The following is a 17822-nucleotide window of genomic DNA, read 5'->3' as shown; positions in this document are numbered from 1 at the left end:
TACCAGCTGCTCCCCTGCTTTCCTTGGGTGGGTGTCCTTCTGACAGGTCAGTGTTTGTACTGGACGAATTGCTGAAGATTTCCGCTGTCACCTCTGCCAGAAGTCAGATAAGAGGGAAAATTATCTAAAACTGTTCTATACTCTAATGTCTTAATCCTTTTCTAACTGTCCTCCCCCAAGGCGGGGACAGTTCCCTCTCCACCTCAGACGCGTATGCCGATGAACACACACACTTGCTTAAGGCCGTTGCTTCCCAGTATCGATGGTCTAGGTAACAGAAAATCATTCTCATCTTTGAAAAACCAAATGTTTGAACTGAATTCCTTACGTATTTTTTTCTTCCTGCCTCTTTTAGGCAGTATTTGTGTGTTTCTGCAGAGCTTTGCACAGAGTCCACTCCCATGCAAACCAATGAGGGAGAAGTATCGGAAGAAAGCGGCTCCAAGGTCAGTGAATTCCTGAAGTGCAAACAATTCGAGGAGAATTTACACAACAGAGGCAGTGGCTGAGTAGAGTGGGTGTTTTGTTTCAGGTGACTTTAGGAATCAGATTGATTTAAGTTAGACCTTAACCTTAGATTGAGATTTTTTTCCTTCTTAATATCCATTTTTGTTACACTACATGAGAAATTTAAAACAGATTTTACTGAACTCATAGAAAGCTTAATGATTAATTTGTAGAATACTGTCATTTTATCTTTTTTTTAAATAAACAATTTTATGTTATGTATATTTACCACAATAAAAATAAATAGGTAAATAGGCTGCATAGTCCTGTATCTATTTTTTGAAAGCTGAATTTGTAATTAATCTTCTCCAAGGAAACTCCTGGCCCAGGTTCACAGGCTTCACTCATGAATTCTGTCTGGATGAGTATTTCTTCTTATATCTTTGTTTGTTGGACTTCCATGCAGCTTGATTTTCTGGAACTTCTGGTTGTCTCTAGTTTTGAGGCAGTTGTATTCGTTCTTAGTTGTGGAGGGAAACGCAGCGTGTCTGTCTAGGCCTCCGTCTTGGTCAGCTGTCATTTTATCTTTTAATGTTTTATTATACAAGTAATATATGAGGTCTGCCCAAAAAGTATCCAGCCATGTGTTATGAAAAATAGAAACATTTATTGAAGATATAAAATACAAGAAACATTGTATGCCAGACAATGATGTCTAAGTTCCCTTGAAAGCAGGCACCTTGGGACTCACACAGTTTCCTCAGTCACCCACCATTAGCTGCCCCATCGCATTTTCCTGAATTTCAACAGTCTGAAATCTCTTCCCTTTCAAAGGTGATTTTAGTTCTGGGAAAAGCCAGAAGTCTCGGAATGCCAAATCTAGACTGTAGGAGGACTGAGTCAGCTGGGTGATTTGATTCACCAAAAAAACTGTGTGAGATGTGATACGCGAGCAGGTGCCTTGTTGTGATGAAGCTGCCAATCACCAGGTGCCCACAGCTGCAGCCTCTGAATCATCCGAATAGTTTCTGTGGAGGGATGTTCAAGCTTAATGCAAAATTTGATGCAGATTCATTGCTCTACTCGCTCAGTCATTTTTAATGTGATGGCCACACAGCACACATGCTCCCTCAAGAGCATCTCCTGCCCCCACTAACTAGTACAATGAAGTCGTCATTGTTCATGCACACATATTCCAGTCCACTCTCCTTGGCTGCCAGGTTACATCGATGTCATGCAAACTGTTCTCATTATATTAACAATGCTTGGACTTTTTCTGGACAGACCTTGTATAGTTATTTGAAAAGTTAAAATAAATCAGAAGTGTATACAGTAAAAAGCAAAAGCCTGTCCCTTAGTCCTGATGCACAGAGGCATCACTGATAATTTTTTAGACATTTTTTATTATAAACTTTAAGTGGTAATTTGTTTAGTTTGGTTTTTCAAGCTAAAGCTTGAGTATTATTTATCACCATCAAACCCTGTGTATAAATAGTTATCTGTGTATTGATGTATACCTCTCTATATCTGCCTCTGTGTCCTGAATCTGCTTGGTTCTTTCTCTGCCTGGTCATATGGGACCTTCAGTATCACCTTCACTTCACCTCCCTTTTTCTCTTTTCAAAGTTGTCTCTAATCCTTCTGGGAGCTCCAAGGGTGTCTCACACTGTGTTCAGGGCTATGCCCAGCACCTGTAGCATGATCTGCTGCCCTGAACCCTCCTCAGGGGAGAATTTTTGCTGCTGCCCCTGCTACTGGTAGTCTCTGTGGGAAGCCTTATTCCTTCACCAGAGCAGAAGTGGAGAGGTGTCAAAGTGTCACTGGGAACCATTAAAACAGCATGCTGTGTGGAAAAGGCCAGGCACAAAAGGTCACATATTGTATGATGACATTTATATGAAATATGCAGAATGGATAAATCTATAGAGATAGAACACAGACTGGTGGTTGCCAGGGATTGTTTGGGGGAGAAGGGAAAATGAGAAATAACTACTTAAGGAGTACAGGGTTTCTAGTTGGGGTGATGAAAATGTTTTGGCACTCAATAGATGTGGTGGTTGTACAACATGGTGAATATACCAGATGCCAATGAATTGTTCACCTTCTAATGGTTACTGTTAGGTTATGTGAACTTCACACCAATAAATAATTTCAGAAACAATAAAAAGATAGGAAAAAATATCTGTGAGTTCCCATCAGACTAGTCTTCACCACCCACCGGCCTCATATAGTGCTTCACTGTGTTTTAGAGAGGCCACCCCCTTCTCTGATCCATGGTACTTTGTGGGCTGGACTTCAGGGCACTGCCTATGCCCCAGTCTCAGGGTCCCTTGTGAAAACAGCTCTCTCAGCTTCTGTTTGAATCCCCCCCCTGCAGTCCATCAGTTGGGTAGAGGAATAGATAGCATCCCGTCCTCTCGTGTTTTTCCCTGTCTCACCAGAACTCTTCCTTCTTTCTGTAGCCAAAGCGTAAGCCTATGGACTTCCATCAGCCACATCTAGATCCTGAATCTCATCGAGGGTTAATCAGAATCTGAGATGATACACACTCTAGGAATCTCCCCCAAACAGAGAGACACTCATACCCAGGACCCCCAAGATACACAGACCCCAGGATTTCTGAAGTACACATGGATCCTTCCTTAAGATCCCAAGTTATTTATTTATAAGGAACTATAATGTTAAGTAAGACTGGACTCTCAGATCCTCTGGCTAATACAATGCATTCTCTCCCTGAAAAGCTAAGTTGTAATTGGAACCTGGCGAGCATGTAATGAGACCAACATAGTATATTATATTGTGTCATAAACTTAGTTTACACCTTCTTTCTGAGAAAAAAAAAAACTGGCTTCTTGATTTTTAAATTAGAGTGCTGGGTGCCCAGGTGGAAGAGACGTGCTACTTATATCATCCCAGAAGGGCACACACTGTAAACGTGACTCAGCCACTGTTGATGGTGACCGTGATCACCGGGCGGAGACAGTGTGTGTCAGGTGTCTCTACTGTGTTGGGTGCCCGGGCTGAAGAGAAGGCGATGGCGGAAACCAGACTGTTGTCAGCTAAGGAGGTTCGGGACTAGGCAGCAAATCTTTTAAAGCCTGGGAAAGAGAAGCGCATTTTCCTTCATGATTTACTCTCTGTGATGGCATAGAGGATCGGCAAAGACATGTATCTTGACACTTAGATTCTCTAAATGAAGAGAATCTGATTGGCCCATCCCAGCCTGCGGACTGATTTCCACTGGGTCTTGAGTTCTCAAAGTAGGATCGGAGGGACCATAGATGAGGAAGTAGGTCACACAGAAGAACACACGAGTCAGGAGGCAAGATCCAGCTTTCCTAGGACGCTCTGCAGTCAGTGTTGGTGTAATCTTCCACTAGATTTCTTAATGCAGATGGGTTAGAATTCTTAATTTCAACTTCACAGTTATTTCTTACTTTAAATTTAGTATAATTTAGGTTGGTAGTCTGAATGAGTTGGTGTTGGCTTACTAGTTGTAGAGACTCCGCAGAATTAGGCTTGAAATGATTATTTCTTTAAGTGAAATCTGAACAAGTATAATAAAAGTTATAAGACTGAGTAGCTGTTTGTATCTTAATCTCTGTCCTTTTTTGTATATTTAGATATTTTATAATCAAAATAAACTCTAGAGTTTACGAATTATAACTATAGATTCAAGTGCCCATGTGTCTCTGTTAATTACTATAAATAAATGTTTATGCATCAGGAAGTCACCATTTTAGCTGTAATATTCCCTTGTTATCAAAGGTAGTGACTAAACATAGTTTCTCTACAAAGAATAAACTGAACTATTGATGCTTTACCTTAAAGAGAGTTAAAGGAGATAATTTATTTTAGGGTCTCTACTTTAACCTGAATCTGACTTAGCAAATTATAACAAGAGTTCATGGATTTTGGTATTCTAAGAGCATACTGGGGAAAACCCCCACAGGACAGGTATTTTTTCCTGTTTGTTTACATAGCTGGCAAACATCATTTGGATTGGGTGCCAGGTCTGTTGACTCCAAAGTTCAGGCTGAGTTTACCACTCTGTCCTGACGAAGTTATATGGCAGTGTAATCAACTCCGTTTACGTACACAGAAGAACTTGTTAGAAAGGTCACCTGGAAATAAAAGAATGTATATGAGGGGATAGCGTGCTTTGTGCACATCCAGGGTCATATACTTCTCTTGAGAAGATGTTGGAGTGTTGAGCAGGTATGTGAGAGAGCGTGAGACGGACTCTTGTGCAGGCGGCAGGGAGCTATTGCAGAGGAGAAACCTGGTCTGATGTGGGTTTTAGAATGGTCACTGGGGCAGCAGTGTGGACAAGTGATGACCAACAGGGTTTAAAACGGACTTGGGGAGACCAGTTAGGAGTCTCCTCAAGAGGACTGAAGAAGGCTTGAAATCAGGCAAGAGCAGTAGGTCTGAAGGGAAGAGGACTAACAGGAGAAATGTTCAGAAGGAATGGGACGGGGCCCTTGGAGACAACTTTGGGGTTTTTAGTTTGAGACAGTGGGTTGGATGATATACCATGTAATATAGGAGCTGGAACAAGGTTGGTTGTACCTGTTGTTACTGTTGTTGTTTTTAACTGGCCAGGCATTGGGGGAGGGGGGGGGGTTGGAGTTTGAAATATTGAGGTACCTTCAAGCACCCAGGAGAAGATATTTAGTAGGCATTTGAAACTCAGAAGTCAGCGGGGGTGTGGGGAGGACAGGAGGGGTGGGAGGGAACGAGCCAGAGAAGGAAGGAACACATCAAGGTGTGTAGATGGGGCGTGGGAAATGAGAAAATGCCGACGTGGAGAACTACAGGAACGACTATAGGTGGTGTGTCAACCTTCAGTGTGCGTAAGAATTACTTTGGGTATTTTCCTTTTCTTTTTTTAAACAGCTTTGTTAAGATAAGTTTCACATACCGTAAAATTTACCAGTTTAAAGTATATATATAGTTCAGTGGTTTTTAGTATATTCACAGAGTTGTACAACTACCACTGTAATCTAGTTTTAAGAACATTTCCATACTATTCCTGTTCGTCAGGCAAACACGAATGTACTGTGTCTCTTAAACTTAACCTATTCTGGATATTTTTTTGTAACTTGAGTTATACGATATGTGTTCTTTGTGTGTGAGACTTCTTTTACTTAGTAACTGTTTACAAGTCACTGGACTTGTAATGAAGGACAGTGATTGCTGAGAAAGGAAAACAAGTAAGTTGAGCCCTCTGACTACCCCAGTGAACTGGATTGAGAGAATTTCCAGCCTATGGTACAGGGAAGGGGGAGCCCAGGCAAAGCCTGCAGAGCCTCTCACCTGAGGCAGCGTTGCTGAGGGTCTGCGGACACTAAGGCAGGCAGCGTTCAGACAGGGTGCCTGCGAGGAGAGTGGTATAGAGGACTCTGGACATCTGTGTGTGCGGTGCGGCTGGGAGGGGTTCATTTAAGAGAATTAGAAGGAACAGTGCCTAGCAAACAGTGCAGGGAATAGTGTCCATTTCTATAGACTGTGGTCATAATTCATAGATCATGAGGTTGAGACTCGGTCGTGGTACTAATAGAGTTCATGCCTCTGTAATGGGGAATAATTAGCCCTAAATTAAACACTACTATGGTCCAGCTTAGCAAATCCTGAAAGCAACGCCCAAAAGGAACAGGCTATTACAAAGTAATTTAATGTGTCCCAGGACAAATCTAAAAGTATAGGAATACAAAAATATTTAGCACCCCACAAAGTAAAATTCAGTGTCTGATATCCAAGCAAAGATTATCAGGCATATAAAAACCAGATAAGTACAAACCAAAGTGAAGGGGAAAAATTAATTGGTTGAAACCAACTCATAACTGACATATATTAGAATTAGCAAACAAGAGTATTTTAAAAACTTAAAACTATTTCAAATATTCAAAAAGTCAAGCAGAAACATGGAACATGGATACATATTTTAACTGTATACCGTATACAGAAATGAACTCAAAATGGATCTTAGATCTACATGTAAAACCTAAAACTATAATATTTTTAGAAGAAAACACAGGAGAGCCCTGGCTGGTATGGCTCAGTGGACTGAGTGCCTGTAAAATGAAAGGTTGCCAGTTTGACTCTGGTCAGGGCACGGGCCTGGGTTGCAGGTCAGCTCCCTGATTAGGGGCGTGTGAGAGGCAGCTGATCGATACATCTCTCACACATCGATGTTTCTCTCCTTTTCTCTTTCCCTTTCCCTCTCTCTAAAAATAAATGAATAAAATCTTTTTCAAAAAAACTGTTTAAAAAGAAGAAAACATAGAATATCTTTGTGACCTGTGGTTAAAGTTTTCTTAGATACCACAGTAAAAGCACAGTCCATTAAATTTTAAGAGTTGATACATCAAAATTAAGAAAGTTTGCTTTTTGAAAGATACTATTAGAATGAAAAAGCAGGCCACAGACTGAAGGAAGATGCATGCCAAGCATGTATCTAATTAAGGACTTGTATCTAGAATATATTAAATATCTTGAGACTCAATAATAAAACAACCTGATTTTTAACATGAACAAGTACCAAGTAGAAAGTGAGCAAATAATTGGAATAGACATTTCTCCAAAGAAAATATTCAAATGGCCATAGGCACATCAGAAGGTACTCAGCATCATTACTCATGAGGGAAATAGAAATCAAAGCCACAGTGACACGCCACTTCACACCACCATTATGAAGGGATAGACAACAAGTGCTGGTGAGGCTGCGGAGAAATTGGAACCCTCAGACATTGCTGCTTAGAATGTAAAATGGTACAGCTGCTTTGGAAAGTAGTTCGGCAGTTCTTCAGAAAGTTAAACATATAGTTATCACATGACCCACCAATTCCACTCTTGAGTTATTCAGCTAAGAGAAATGAAAGCATGTGTCCACACAAACGCTTGTGCATGGATGTTCATAGCAGCATTATTCATATGTACCACCCCCTGCAAGATGGAAACAGTGTAAGTGTCCATGAACTGAAGATGTCAATAGAGAAAATGTGGTCTATCCTTACAACGGAGTTGAATCCAGGTGTAGAATGGAAAGAAGTACCTGTATGTGCTACAGCATGGATGAAACGCAAAAACATTATGCTAAGAGAAAGACAAAATACATATTATATGACTACATTTATATATGAAGTATTCAGAATAGGCAAATCTGTAGAGACAGGACATAAATTCATGATTTTTCTGGTGCTGGGAAGGAAGATGAAAGCCATTTATAACAGGGAGAGATGTAAGTACAAAATTTACTTTTGGGGATGATGAAGGTGCTCTAAAATTGGATTATAATGATAGTTGCACAACTCTAAATATATTAAAAGTCACTGAATTATATACACTTGAAACAGGTGAACTCTATAGTATAGCAAATCATATCAATAAAACTGTTAAAAAATGGTTGTAAGATTTAAAAAGCACTTCACCAGAAAATGGATGGCAAAGAAGCTCTTGGAAGGTTGTTCAACATCAGTGCAATTAAAACCACAATTAGAAGGGCTAAAATTAAAATGACTTGCCATACCAAGTGTTGGTGAGATATCGAACAGCTGGAACTCTCCTACACTGCTGGTGAGACAGTCGGATGCTCCAGCCACTTTGGAACAGAGTCAGATGGTTTCTTAAAAGAGTTAAACAGATAGCTACCATATGATCCAAGGATTTCAGTCTGTTATAGGTTGAAATGTGCCCCTCACACTCATATGTTGAAGTCCTAACCCTTGGTACTTCAGACTGTGTGGGCCATAATCCACTATGACTAGTGTCTTTACAAGAAGGGGAATTTAAGCGTAGAGAAACAAATACAGGGGGAAGGCCATGTGAACATGGAGACAGTCATCTACAACCCAAGGACAGAGGACTAGAATAGATTCTTTGCTCAGATCCCTCAGAAGAACCAATGCTGTCAACATCTTAGTGTCCAACTCCTACTTCCAGATCTTTGTGAGACAATAAATTTCTGTTATATAAGCTGCCCAGTTTGTGGTGCTTCATTATGACAGCCCTGACAAACTAACATACGTTGCTGACTGTTTACCCAGTGGAAAAGAAAGCATTCATCATACAAAGACTTCTAAATGAATGTTCATAGCAGCTCTTTTTGCAGTAGCCCAAACCTGGACACAACCCAGGCATCCCTCAACAGGTGAATGGAAAATAAATTGTTGTATATTCTATATAGTGGAATACCACTCAGCCGTGAAGGGGAAATGAACTATTAATACATGAAACCACATGGATGAATGTGAAAATAATTGTGCCGAGTAAAAGGAACCAGACTGAAAAAGAGTACTTACTGTGTGACTCCATGTATATAAACTCTAGAAAATGCAAACCAATTTATATGACAGAAAGCACATTAGTGGTTGCCTGGGAATGGGTAGCAGGAGGGAAAGATTAAGAAGACTCATGATGAGACTTCTCTTTTTCATTCTATTTTCTTAAAGGTCTATTCTCATTTGAGAGAGAGGGGAAGGAAGAGAGAGACAAACATCAGTCAGTTGCCTCCTGCACCTGCCCCAAATGGGGTTCAAACCTGTAACCTAGGCCATGTGCCCTGACCGGGAATCAAACCAGCAACCTTTCTGTTATGGGACGAAGCTCCAAACAGCTAAGCCACACTGGCTGGGGCCATGATGAAACTTAAAAAAAAAAACTTTTATTTATGTATTTTCAGAGGAAGGGTAAAGGAGGGAAAAGGAGAGGGAGAGAAACATCTCGTATGCCCCCCTACTGGGGACCGAACCCAAAATCCAGGCATGTGCCCTGACTTGGAATCCATCCGGCAGCCTTTGTCTTTGCAGAATAACGCCCAACCAACAGGGCCACACTGGTCAGGGCCATGACGAAATTTTTAGAAATGGCGAATATGTTCATTTTATTGATTGTGATGATGGTTTCACAGTACAGGCATCCCGCATATAACACGGTACTTCTGTAACACAGTTTCGCTCTAACACGGTTAGAGAATTGGGGAAAACTCCTGTATAACACGAAATCAGGGAAATCCCCATACAATACTGAACGTGATAAAAGCTTTTAAGAGCAAAAGATAACTCATTTAAAATTTTTCATTCAAGCGCGTATGTCATATCAGTTTACTCTAAAAAGCATAAAGAAAGGCCTAGACTTAGCTGAACAGTTAGAGTCATATTTCTTAAATGCAGATCCTTGCACTGAAAGGAGCACAAAGTTTAAGAGAGAACTTCAAAAGTGCTTAGCACCATATAAGGAAATTCATAAAGATCTCTCAACTAAAAGCAAGCAGTCTAAAATAACAGGTTTTTTTGCAAAAAGTAGAGCATAGAAATCAAGATAATGCTGAAGAAGGTTCAGAGGATGAGAATATCTTGTCAAAAGAAAATGCATTCAGTTAGTGGAGCATAGTAGTGATGACGAATAAAACATTACTTAATTCATATTAATATGTTATACTTTTGAAGGAAATTGCTTTAATAAAGATATTTCTCTTAACTATAAAAATATAATAGTATTTTTTCAAATTTATGGAACCTAACCCCCCTTTTTGTACTAGTTCTTTGTTTTGTATAACACAGATTTGCATAACACGGCATTTGTTAGGAATCTAACGACCGTGTTATACGGGTGTTACCTGTATATATATATATGTCAAAACTTATCACATTATATACTCTAAAGATATGCTGCTTAATATATATTAGCGATGCCCTGACCTTTGTGGCTTGGTTGGGCACCATACCTCAAAGCTAGTTCGATTCCTAATCAGAGCACATGCCTGGGTTGCAGATTTGTCTCTGTTCCAGGTGCATATGAGAAACAACCAATTGATGTTCTCTCCCTCTCGTTCTCCCTCCCTTCCTCTCTTTCTAAAACTTAAAAAAAAAAAAGTACATCAGTTATGCCCTGCCCAGTGTGTGGCTCAGTTGGCTGGAGCATGATCCTGTAACAGAAAGGTTGCAGGTTTGATTCCTCTCTTTCCATCCCTGTCTCTCTAAAAGCAATGAAAAATGTCCTTGTATGAGAATTAAAAAAAAATTTTTAAAGATATATCAGTTATACCTCATCATACTGTTATAATTTTAAATAATTTTAAGTTTAAAATAATTTCTTACATTTAAAATTTTTTTAAATGAATTAGAAAACCACCAAAATTTTATTAGTAGCATTTAATAGAGCAGTTTTGATAGGGTAGAAAAAGTAGAAGCAAAAAGGTTTTATGAGTAGACCTAGACATGGTATGTTAAATCCGGTTATTAATCTCTGCTCCCTTCTAAAACGCATCTAAAATTAGTTTTACCAAATGATTTCAGCAAGCATAAATCCACCAGGAAAAAAAAAAGTGAGTAGAAGAGAAGATGAAGCAGATAAGAGATGCCAACAAAATTTTGGAAGCTAGAAAGCTTTTGGAGTGACACTGAAAACAGCAGATTAGTTGAAGAATTTACAAGGAGTGAGGCCCCGGGTATCCTGCCCTTCATATCCACAGAGAGACAGCTGTCCCTCTCCCACCCTGGCAAAGCTGAGGATGGAGGCAGTGGGCCTAACTAAAAGCAGAAGGATTAAACGAGACTGTGCCAACTGTTTTCTCAGATTCAGTTCCAGATCACTGGAATCCAGGCTTACACCCATCTGACCTAGGGTTTAAGGTACCTCTCTGGGCAGTTGAACAGCCCAAGGGGGAAAAGAATATACAGATGTGGATATCTGAGAGTTTTTCCAATGAAATGGCTGGATCCCCTCCTGATATCCAGGAAAACAATCACAGGATAAGCAGCGTCCTCTTCTCTACATATAAATGGATAGCCAAAAATGACAGGACATTTGATAAAAACCTGTGAATGAAAGATATTGACCAAACCAAAGATGAAAGGTGAACTTGGAGGAAACAGAGATAATAGAGGGAGCAGAAGAAAATTAAAACAAAACAGTATAATTTTAAAAAACTATAATATTCTCAAATTTGAGAGAAGATATAATCATGGAAGAACAGGACTGTAAAAAAGGACTATTCAGGGAACATGAAAGAGCTCTTAAAATACAATAGAAGATTTTTTTTTTAATTAGAAGGATTGGAAGGTAAAGTTAAGAGAATCTCTGGAATGTAAAATAAAAGGTCAAAGTAATAAAAGTTGTGAGAGAGAAAAAGAGTAATGGATCTGTTTCGTAAATACAACACTGAATAATAGGAATTCCTGAAAGTGAGAGAAGAAATTGGAGAGGATAAAATTGTCAATGAATAAGCAGAGGAAATGTCCCAAACCTGAAGAACCTGTATTTCTAGATTGCGAGTACCTACCCAGTACTAGGTTAATAAATAAAAAGAACCATATTTTTAGAAAACGGAGGAGAAATAAGGATCCTAAGATTTTCTAGAGAAACAAACAGTTCATATCCGAAACATTAGGACTTAGAATACATCTTTTCTATATAGCAACTCTGGAAGCTAGAAGACAATGGAGCATGGCCTTCAAAATTTTGGAGGAAAAATGTTTGCTAACTTAAACATCTATAGTCAATTAAGTATGTGGGTAAAAAATTCTCTATGTCAGTAATATGTATGGATAAAATAAGGACATTCCGGTCATTCAAGATCTCAAAAATTCACTTTCCATATCTCTTTTATTAGGAAATCACTAGATTACATGCTCCACCTAAACCAGGGAGTAACTATAAAAGAGAAAGACAAAGGATCTGGGAAACAGATGCTCCAGTTTAGGAGAGAGAGCAGGGAATTCCAGAGATGAAGGGGAAGAGGCATCCCTGGCAAGGTGTCGGGCACTTAGCAGCCTAAAGAGCAAACAATCTAAACTGGAACAAGGGAAAAGCCCTGAGGCTTGGCTCCAGGACTGGAATAAAATTGATAGATTACCTCAAGTGTTTGAACTGATTTAGAGGAGATTTACAGCTCTCTTGGAGAGTTTGAGGATGAATTAGTGAAAAATACATAATAAATATTAAGCCAAAAAAAAAAAAAAAAAAGAGAGAAAGAAAATAAAGGAAGGGGAAGTAGTAATTGTTAGTCCAGGGAAAACAAAAATTGTACGAGAAAGGAAATTTGATTCTACTGTGCCTGTCAAGTGAGGCTCTGAATGGAGTCTGAGGAGAAGAGCTGCAGAATAGAAGTTATTGTGAGGAACCCTTAAGGTTCAGCTGGAGGGAGGGAGGGGAGGAGGTGCAGTGGCCTGAGGTTCCAGAATCCGTGGACCTGGGCGGGGAGCAGTACAGATTGTGGTGAGGGAGGCTCAGCCCTGGGTCCTTCCCTTTTCCTGGCTTGAAGCGGGAAGGAGATGGTCGCCTACGGTAGGTGTGGAGTATCCGATTCCTTCAGACCGAGTTAAGTGCGCTCCTGTTGTTTCATTGCTTTCTCACCCTGGGCTGTAATTGACTCGTTCTCTTTGTCTTTCCCACTAACTGTAAATTTTTTGATGGCAAAAACTGTCGTCTTTAATATTTTCTCAGTACAGCACCTACCATGGAATATATGCTCAATAAATATTTGTTGAATGAATGAATAGTAGTGGAAGGAAGGTGAGGATATGCTGTTTTATGAATAAAAATACTGGAAGTTCTGCATAAGGTGTGTCATGTAAGGAGACTTGAGTTGAGGTGGTGAACACACAATACGATATATAGATGGTGTGTTATAGAATTCTACACCTAAAAACTATATAATTTTGTTAATCAATGTCACCCCAATAAATTCAATAAAATAAAAATACTGAAACTTCTGAAGACGAGGTCAAGGGGGAGGAGTGGTGGAGGTAATTAAATTAAGTCCAAAAGTATTCAAGAAATTTGTAGAAAAGATAAGTAAGGATGCAAAGAAACTGAAAATGGACTTGAGAAAAACAGGAAGTGGCATAAAGAAGCAGTAATCTTTCTGGGCTCTTTTTTAATTGCCTCCCGAGATGATGGGGAGAGCAAGAAAAGGTATGAAGCCTGGTGAAGGAGATAATGTCTTTTGGGGAAAATCATTAAAATTGCCACTTAAAGAAAATGAGTAGGAATTTGAAGTGCATGTGCTGTGGAAGACATGGGCTTCTAGGCAAGAGGGAACGTTACACGAGGTCTGTGCAGAAGGTGCCCAGCCACGTAATATGAAAAACAGAGACATTTACTGAAGAAGGTACAAAATACAAGAAACAGTATACATAGGACAATGACAGCTCAGTCCCCTTCAAAGTAGGCACCTTGGGACCTCACACAGTTCTACCAATCGCCCACCATCAGCTGCCCTGTAATATTTTCCTGAATCTTATTGCCAGTCTGAAATCTCTTCCCTTTCAAAGGTTTTAGTTCTAAGAAAAGCCAGAAGTCACAGGGCACCAAAACTGGGCTGTAGTGGGGCTGAGTCACCTGGGTGATTTGATGCTTCGCCAGAAAACTGCACGAGATGTGATGTGTGAGTGGGAGCGTTGTTGTGATGAAGCTGCCAATCACCAGTTGCCCAAAGCTGCGGCCTTCTGAGTCATTCAGATAGTTTCCATGGAGGAATGTTCAAGATTAACCCAAAATTTGATGCAGATTCATTGCTCTACTTGCTCAGTCATTTTGAATTCGACAGCCACACAGCACACATGCTCACTCAGCAGCATCCACCACCCCCACTGACTAGTACAGTGAAGTCGTCATAGTTCACACATGTGCATTCCAGTCCACTCTCCTTGGCTGCCAGGTTACATTGATGTGATGAAAACTGTTCTCATTAAATTAACAATGGATGGACTTTTTCGAAACAGGCCTCATATGTAAAGGTAGAGAGGGCTGAGGAGTTGGTGTATGCTTCATGGGTGAGTAAGGCAGGGCAGTTAAAAAAAGATCACTTAGGCAAATGAACTGAACTATCTCTCAGGATAGGTGATTGTGTGCCATAGAAAAGTTTCAAGGAGAGTTATATAATCAGATTTGCAGTTTACCAAGTCTACTTCATGGAAATGGTTTAGAAGATGGATTGAAATGAGGTGGGACCCAGAAGCACAAAGAGCAGTGAGATTTAGAGAAGCTGGTTTTAACTGTGGCAGTTAAAAGGGATTAGCAGGGGCAGTGGATATGAGAGCTATTTAGGAGGTCAGAGCCATGGTTCTTTGTGATTAATAGGATGTATGGGGTTAAGGAAGGAAGATGGAGAATCTTGTATGATTATAGGCTTCCCCTGGGGGATCTTAGTGAATGTTGCTACCGTTCACAGAGATGGAGGATATAAAAGGAGAGGACATTTGAGGCAAGGGGGTGTTTTATAATGGCCCTGTCGAGCCATCCAAGTAGAGGAGATTTGTATGCAAAGTAGGGCTGGAGTTGAAAATTTGGAAGCCAATGTAGGGAGGTTATTGAAGCTGTGGGCTTTTTGATTATTTCTTTTCATCATTATTTTGCTAACTAGGAATTGATTATAGATAAGCATTTGTTTGTTTGTTTGTTTAAACTAGTAAGCAAAGGCTAAGGTCCACAATTTAGAGCTCTTTAATTGGAGAGGATTGTTAAAGATGAAAGATCAAGAAAATTTTGTAATAATACAGTATAAATGTCTTTAAGGAAATGATTTAGGCTTGAGATTTCAAGTAATTTAATAAGTTTAAACAATGTTTCACTTTTGTTCTAAATAAAGCATAATATTTGTACCATTAATTGCATAAAATGCACAGCTCAGCGATTTTTTTTTCACTTATGTGTATACTCTTATAACCACAATCCAGATCCAGATCATCTCTAGCTCCTCATAAGGTTCCCTTGCAACATTGTAACCCTAATTTTTATTCTAGAGGTTCCAGATCATTGTGTAAACTTAGAATGGGAGAATCATCCCTCTCCTTGGCAGAGCCCTGTAAGCTGCAGAATCAGAGACCCATGAGAAGAATAAAATTCTAAACCTGGCTTTCCAGCTTTGGGCCTGGCATAATGGCTTCTGCAAAGAAGGGAAGCAAGAAGAAGGGCCTTTCTGCCATCAGTGAGGCAGCGATCAGAGAATGCAACATCAACATTCACAGGCACATCCTTGGAGTGGGTTTCAAGAAGCGTGCCCCTTGGGCACTCAAAGAGATCTGGAAATTTGCCCTGAAGATGGGAGTTCCACACGTACACATTGACACCAGGCTCAACAAAGATGTCTGGGCCAAAGGAAGAAGGACTGTCCCCTACCGAATGCAGGTGCCGTTGTCCAGAAAAAGTAATGAGGATGAAGATTCACCAAACAAATTCTATGTGTTGGTCTGTCACCACTTTCAAAAATGTACAAACAGTTAATGTGGATGAGGATTAACTGCTCACTGTCAAATAAAGTTTTAAAACTGTAATAACACTCTTTTTTGTGGTGCCTCAGAGGCAGTCACCTGCTTCAGGATGAAGCCGAACCTCTTTCCTGGACACTGGCTGCCAGAAACTCATTGAAGTGGGTGGTGAACGCAAACTTCGTCCCGTTTATGGGAAGCATATGGCCACAGACGTTGCTGTTGACGCTCTGGGTGAGGAACGGAAGGGTTATGTGGTTCAGATCCATGGTGGAACGACAGACAAGGTTTCCCCATGAAGCAGGGGGTCTTGACCCATGGCCGCGGCCACCTGCTGCTGAGCAAGGGCCACCCCTGTTACAGACCGGGGCGGACTGGAGAGCAGAAGTGCAAATCCGTTTGGGCTTGCATTTGAAGTCAATCTCGGCATTCTCAACTTGGTCATTGTAAAGGAGGGGAGAAAGGTATTCCTGGTCTCACCCGAGGCCACTGTGCCTCGTCACCCGGCGCCCAAAAGAGCTAGCAGGACCCACAAACTTTTCAGCCTCTCTAAAGGAGATGATGTCTGCCAGTGCGTTATGGGAAAGCCCCTAAACAAAGAAGGTGAGAAACCTAGGACTAGAGCACCTAAGACTCAGCGACTCGGTACGCCACGCGTCCTGCTACACGACCGTCAGCACATGGCTCTGAAGGAACAGTGTAGGGAGAAAAATAAGGAAGAGGATGCAGAATGTGCTCAGCTTTTGGCCAAGAGGATGAGAGGCCAAACAAAAACGCCAGGAACAGATCGCCAAGAGATGTGGGCTCTCCTCTCTGAGAGCTTTTTCCTCTAAGTCTGAGTCCAGTCAAAAACAGGGTTTTCTGAGAGTAACAAATAAATAAGAACAAACATTAAAAAGGAAAAAAAAAAGCTGTATAAACAAAAAATGTAGAAACCTGGTTTGAATTTCACAGTATGCAGTGTATCTTTTATTATTCTTGCTTAAACTTCTTTCAGTTTTTCTTTTTAATGGAAATAAAGTAAAATCCTCAATTTTCTGTGTTTTTTTTTTTTTTTTTTTTAACTTAGCCTCTCAATACTATCTCATCTTTAGTACTTCTGAGAAATGAAGACTAAGGAGAGGATGGCAGAACTGCAAAGTCTTGTTTTGTGGTTTCATTATGGTGTGTATCTGTGTTACTCGTGTCTGTTTTTCCGATTATTCAGTCCTATAAGAAACGGACTGGATTTTTCTAAGTTGGGAATAGTATCTCTCCTTGATTACATCTGTTTTATTTTTTTTAATTATGCCTTTTGAGACGTCTTCATAGGACTGATGGACTATCCCTGTTTGTTGAGGTAGCTCTATCTCTTGTCACGCATCTTCCTTTAATGATCAGTGAACTGTCTGGGATAATAAAATCATTTTTTCTTTGAAAATTTGTATTGAGAAATGAACCATACATATGAAAGAAAAGAGAAAAACATACAGTTAAAAGAATAATTATAAAACAACCAACCACATATGCCTAGTACATAGGCCAAGAAATAGAACATAACCGTACCCCAGAGCCCACCATCTGTCCCCTGCTGATCGAATCCCCTCCCTCCCTCTCACATTCACTAGCCTAAATTTTGTAATTGCCACTCCCTTTTCTTTATAGTTTTAAAAGAAATACACATATATATGATTTTAAGATATACTTATACTGTGTATTAATGGAATTATGCTGTAAACATGTTCTTTTGTGCCTGCTTCTTTCACCCAGTATTGTGGTTTTGTAACCCATCCAGGTTGAACTGTGTTGCTCTAGTTCATTTTCATGAGGGATAATATTCTGTTGTCTGCAAACACCATGACCTATTGACCTGTTCTACTGTTTATGGATGTTTGTCTCTGTATTTTTTTTCTGTTAAAAATAATGCTACTAAAAAAATATTTTTAAATCTTCATTCGAGGATATGTTTTTATTGATTAATTTTAGAGAAAAAGAGAGCAAGAAGGGGAAAGGGGGAGAGAGAGAGAGAGAGAGAAACTTCAATGTGATAGAGGAAATTAATTGGTTGTATCCCATACATACCCTTGCCAGGGATCTGGGGATCGAACCTACAACCTAGGTATGTGCCCTGAGTGGGGATCAAACATGCAACCTTTTGGTGCATGGGATGATGCTCCAACTAAC

The 17822-nt window shown here is 40.0% G+C and overlaps 1 protein-coding gene across 1 annotated transcript in view; it reads left to right on the top strand.

The window, feature by feature from the left end:
* TNRC6B (trinucleotide repeat containing adaptor 6B) overlaps nt 1–17822 on the top strand; it is a 247397-nt gene that overhangs the window by 65146 nt on the left and 164429 nt on the right. Inside the window, exon 4 of the mRNA XM_090272393.1 lies at nt 356–446. Coding sequence (XP_090128519.1) covers nt 356–446 — 91 coding nt within the window. The remainder of the gene's footprint in view (nt 1–355; nt 447–17822) is intronic.

The sequence above is a fragment of the Furipterus horrens genome, unplaced genomic scaffold (genome assembly GCF_987537825.1).
Source record: "Furipterus horrens unplaced genomic scaffold, mFurHor1.1.pri manual_scaffold_4, whole genome shotgun sequence".
NCBI lineage: Eukaryota > Metazoa > Chordata > Mammalia > Chiroptera > Furipteridae > Furipterus > Furipterus horrens.
This window is presented reverse-complemented; position numbering and strand designations above follow the sequence as displayed.